The 5,000-nt window shown below is 53.2% G+C and overlaps 1 protein-coding gene across 2 annotated transcripts in view; it reads left to right on the top strand.

Moving 5' to 3' along the window:
* rrp1 (ribosomal RNA processing 1) overlaps positions 1 to 5,000 on the top strand; it is a 17,135-nt gene that overhangs the window by 8,078 nt on the left and 4,057 nt on the right. The window contains exons 7-16 of one of the 2 annotated variants that reach the window (XM_085434830.1): positions 1 to 45; positions 82 to 114; positions 276 to 340; positions 458 to 654; positions 1,062 to 1,168; positions 1,303 to 1,400; positions 1,564 to 1,583; positions 1,679 to 1,807; positions 3,667 to 4,640; positions 4,713 to 4,880. The exon at positions 1 to 45 is cut by the window's left edge and continues 52 nt beyond it. In XM_085434830.1, coding sequence (XP_085290956.1) covers positions 1 to 45; positions 82 to 114; positions 276 to 340; positions 458 to 654; positions 1,062 to 1,168; positions 1,303 to 1,400; positions 1,564 to 1,583; positions 1,679 to 1,807; positions 3,667 to 4,640; positions 4,713 to 4,880 — 1,836 coding nt within the window. Of the gene's footprint in view, positions 115 to 275; positions 341 to 457; positions 655 to 1,061; positions 1,169 to 1,302; positions 1,401 to 1,563; positions 1,584 to 1,678; positions 1,808 to 3,666; positions 4,641 to 4,712; positions 4,881 to 5,000 lie in introns of both variants that reach the window. The other variant, XM_085434829.1, reaches the window with a different exon arrangement.

Raw genomic sequence — 5,000 nt, 5'->3', positions numbered from 1 at the left:
GCCGCGGCGCCGAGCGGCCTGCAGCTCCACGTCCTCGACCTTTACCTGAGCGGCCTGCAGCTCCACGTCCTCGACCTTTACCTGACTGAGCTGGCGGTCATGGGAGCGGCAGAGGTAACACTCAGGTCACAACGTGACATCACTCACTGTACTGTTAAAACAAAGAAACGACCTCTGACCTCGCCTGTGAGCTGCTGGTTGTAATAGCACCGTGGACCACAGAGGGGTGCAGTGAATCGGCAACAGCGGGAATAACCTCTGCTTCCTGTCCGCAGCTCACCGCCGATCAGAACCTGACCCTCATCGAGCCGTTCTGCAGAACCGCGGCGAGAACCAAAGAGTGAGTCTGTGAGCCAATCAGCTCGCTTCTGTGAACAGCTCCCTTTAAAGCAGGAAGCTGATGGATCTGCTGTCTGTAACTCTGCTGGTGCCCCTCCCCCCTCTGTGCCCCCCGCAGTCGGACTCTGCTCAGCGGGATCTGCAGCAGCGTCTTCAGCACCATCATCAATCAGGCTCCCTTCGCCATCGATGACCTGATGAAGGAGGTGAGGGCGTCTGAGGACTCGGACTCGGGACAGGCGTCTGAAGGGGACGAGGAGGAGGAAGGAGATGAAAAGACGATGAAGATGGAAGCAGGGAGGAAGCAGCTTAATGGTAAGTGAGCGGAGGAGAAACAGGAAGTGCAGACGTGCGTTTGGTGCTGGTCTTTGTTAAGCAGGTGACGGGTGTGCTTACCTGTGTCCGTGACTCCACCCTCGCTGCTCTCAGGTGCTGATCCCTGGTAACTCTGCTCCGCGGTACCTTCATGATTTCTAACGTGCCGCTCTTCGGCGTCAGCTGATTGAAGGCAGCGCGAGACTTTCTTCCGATTTTATAGAAACGTGTTAAAATAACATAAACGAAGCCCGAGGCAGTGACGCCGTCTCCACACGAGGAGGCGGTCGAACGAGGGCGCCGCTGCACGAGAACACGTTAGCTGTGATAAGGAACGTGGCGAGGAGGAGGCTGCGGTCTCTGTCTGAGCTCAACTCTTCTAAAGATGGTCCTTTTTATTCTTCCAGGAAACAAAACCAACGAGGAAGCTGATGATGACGATGATGAGTTTGTTCACTTGGAGAACCTGGACTCGGACTCACTGCGTGATGAAGACGTTGGGCCGGTGCTGCAGGTGAAGGCCGGCGCTGGTTTTGCAGGAACTTTAAAACCTGAAAGTATTGACATGTGATGTTAGCGACACATGAGTCTGATTAGCTGAGATTTTACTTCCTGTCTGACCCCCCCCCCCCCCCCTCCCCGGAGTAGTTCGATTACTCTGCACTGGCGGACAAACTGTTGGAGGCTTCCGGTCGGAGCGGCGTGCCAGCAGCCAACAGAGAGCGACTCTACAAGATCATAAAGACGTGAGTAGCGCCTCTGCCGGCTCCGTCGGTTGTTCTGGGCGGAGCCTGCAGGGTTGAATGTTTGTAGAAAGCTGCAGGCTTTCTTCTTCGTTGGTGTCCTCTGGTCAGTCTCACAGTAACTGTGTTCTTCTTCTCTGCCTGCTTTGGTGGTGCTGACCCTCAGACTGCGGGACCTGAGTGAAGGTACGAACCTCCATCACTGCTCCTCCACCTTTCTTCACACGTCCAAACACACAGTTAGATTCTGACCTTTGACCCCAATCTGCTCCTCCTGTCAGGCGTCTTTCCTCAGGACGAGTACCCGGAGGAGGTCTCCACGGACGAGGACGACGACATGTTCGGCAGCAGGAAGAGGATGAAAAAGAGAAGACGTCACCTGGAGGAGGAGGAGCCGGCAGCAAAGAAAGGTGAGAGCAGGAAGTGTGGCTTCCAGCAGGGGGCGCCGGTGCTGGTGAAGGAAGCATTGATGACCCGGCTTTTCACTCGTTATCATCACGGTGCTGACGATTTACAAGGAAGTGATGCAATGTTTTGTTTATGTACATCCTGCAAGTACTGTGTTGCAGTATTACCTGCTCACCTGTCCTCAGGTGAGCAGCCGCAGAGTCAGAGCTCGTTTAGACTGCACCAGTAAAACCAGCTGAGATTTAAAAACACGTGAAAACTGTTTGATTTTTGCTTCGGTTTGATGAAGGATTTCTTTGCTGCAGGTGGTCAGCTGACCTCGGCCTCACAGGTGCACATGTTTCCTGCCGCTGCTTCAGCTGAGCAGGCAGGTTTCAGTCGCTTCACTTCAGGTTTCACACAAACGTCCACCGGGCTGGCTCTGGTCCCCGGACCACATGTTGGACACCTGTGTATGACGGTCCCTCAGAGGCGGAGTTTGATCTAAGAGCAGAGATGATTTCAGTGCTGAACCTGAGCCAACAAGCCAATCAGGGGACAGTAAAATAAATGTTCCTGTCTAGGGATGGGTATCGTTTAGGTTTTATCCAATACCGGTGCCAAACCGGTACTTTTGAAACGATGCCGGTGCTTAAACGGTGCTCAAACCGGTGCTTAAAGAATGGAGAACACAAACTTTGTCCAAAAACCTCTCATGTTTAGCTGTTTTCCACTTTTTCTTTGGTCATTTTAGCCTTTTTGGCCAGGGTGAAGGGAGTATCTGCCATCAAACAAGAGGACAGCGGCATGTAGCTATGATGATGTTTGCTAGTTCACCTTACATGCATTAATGTAATAACGTGGTTAGCCTACTCAACGTAAATTACACACGAACAACATTAAGCTACTCACGCAGAGAAGAACGGCTGCTGCTGCATCATCATCCTCATCATTTCTGCTACACTGGCAGGGCTAGGGGCCAGGACTCTCCTCTTCGGGTTTTTGGGGGATGTTCTAACTCCGGGTCCGATAACAGGCACCACACCCGCAGTAGATGTGCTCGGTGTGAGGTCTCGCAGCAAGCTATCAAATACGGCGCATTTCTCGGCTTTAAAAAAAAAACGCTATGCGTCGCCAGGTGTTTCATCAGATTCGAGGTGTTACCTCCTTTGACAGTATCACAGTATCAGCTTAAAGCACTTGTTGCTGCTGAGTTTGCATCTAATCTGTAGCTCTGCTCTAAAAGAATGTACGTACCTGGCCCCGCCTACTATCCTCGGAAACGTAAAATGATTGGCTAGAATCTAAAGTGTATCACAGCTCAGGAAAATAAAGCACCGAAATGTGCGCTGCTTTTCGGTCTGGTTACTACCGTTTATGTCAGAACCGGTGGACACCAGTACCCATCCCTATTCCCGTTTTTAAGCTTTAAATCCAGTTTAGGTTCAGCTGGTTTCCATGGTGACAGTGGTCCAGTTGTTTTGGCTGATGTCAAGTTGGATAAAAAAGCGTCTCAGCAAGGCTCAGCTGCAGGTTTCTGTCTCTGCTCACCTGTACCTGCAGCCGATGCAGGTACAGGTGAGCATCATGTCTGCGATGAGCAGATACGTGAACAGAAACCTGCTGATTGGTCGTAGCCGGGGAGCCCCGCCCTGAGCGTGGAGGAGAAAGACTGAGCTGGTCTGTCAGTTACAGAGCCTCAGCTTCTCAAACCCTCCAACGTGCGGCGCTCAGACACAGCGTGATGTCATCTGATAACCTGTTTGGTTCGAGGCCCCTGCCAAAGCGCCGCTCGCGCTCTGAGTTTAGATCATAAATGAAAGTCGGCGTGAAACATAACGGATGATTTTCAGCGAGCGATGATCTGTTTGTGCTTCCTCAGGGGAGGAAGAGGAGGACGCTGACGCCGCAGACAAAAAGAAGAAGAAGGGCGTGAAGGCCGGCACAGGAAGCTGTGAAGCATCCAGGGAAGGACTGGCAGCGCCTCAGAGCGACACGGCAACACCTGCCAAGAAAAAGAAGAAGAAGAAGAAGAGGAAAGCTGAGGGAACCACAGAACAGCCAGAACAGAAGCAAACGGCTCAAGAAGAAGAAGCATGGACGCCGTCAGGAACCCTCCACTCTGAGGCAGCGCCGCCACCTGACCACCAGGACCAACCACAGAAGAAGAAACAGAAAAGCACAGAGACTCCTCCCACAACAGAGCCGCAGGTTTCGTCTGCACGCGCTCCCATATCAGAGAAGAAGGAGGGCGTAACGGCAGATACAGGAAGCTGTGAGGCATCAAGAGAAAACGTGAGCGCGCCGCCGCCTCAGAGCGACTTTACGACTCCTACTAAGAAGAAGAAGAAGAAGAAGATGGCTGCTGAAGCAGCGCTGCCTGTTGGCGTGAGGAGCTCCGAGTCGGATGAGACACCTGCAGCAGGAAGTGACGCTGTAACACCAGCGAAGAAGAAGAGCGTCCCAGCTGATGAAGAGCAGGCACCTGAGGCGCCACAGCTCCCCAAGAAGAAGACGAAGAAAAAAGGAAAAGAGGAAATGACCACAGGCGTGACCGCTGCTGAGACACCACAGAAGAAGGATCAGCAAGAAGCTCCAGAAGAGGAAGAGGTCCAAAAGGAGGCTAGGAAGACACCAGGGAAGAAGAAGAAGAGCGTGACACAGGAGGCCGCTGAGGCGCAGGTTGGGGGTAAGGCAGGTGACACGGTGGCGTCCTCGGACAGAGAAACTCCCGCAAGGAAGAAGAAGAGGAAGATCCCCGTGGTGTTCGAGTTCGAGGCCGACGAGCTGCAGACCCTGAACGGCATCGCAGCAGAAGAAGAAGAGACCGCCACCAAGAAACCCCGACGCACCAGCGTGAGTGTCTGATGAGAGACATGGTCGAGAAGCCGCGAGGTGATCGCTCTCTAACCTTATGTTCTGTTTCAGGATGACGTGGCCACGCCCCCGAGCAACAAAACACCACAGAAGAAGAAGAGGAAGAGCGCCGGAGGGTCACAGTCGGACTTCATCACGTTTCAGAGCAACGCCAAAGCACCAACGCCGCTCTTCTGTAAGACTAAGGCAAGCCCGGGCACGCCGGCGTCCAGCAGGAAGGTGAGCAGAGAGAACCTCAGACAGGAAACAGTTCGGTGATGTCACAGCTGCTTCCTCTCTGAGCCACTCCCAGACCTCCAACCGCTCAGACAGGAAGTGACATCACACTGAATAATGAAA

Source organism: Copadichromis virginalis, linkage group LG16, assembly GCF_057382275.1.
Source record: "Copadichromis virginalis isolate Kocher_CV1m ecotype Utaka linkage group LG16, C_Virginalis_male_GT1.1, whole genome shotgun sequence".
NCBI lineage: Eukaryota > Metazoa > Chordata > Actinopteri > Cichliformes > Cichlidae > Copadichromis > Copadichromis virginalis.
This window is presented reverse-complemented; position numbering and strand designations above follow the sequence as displayed.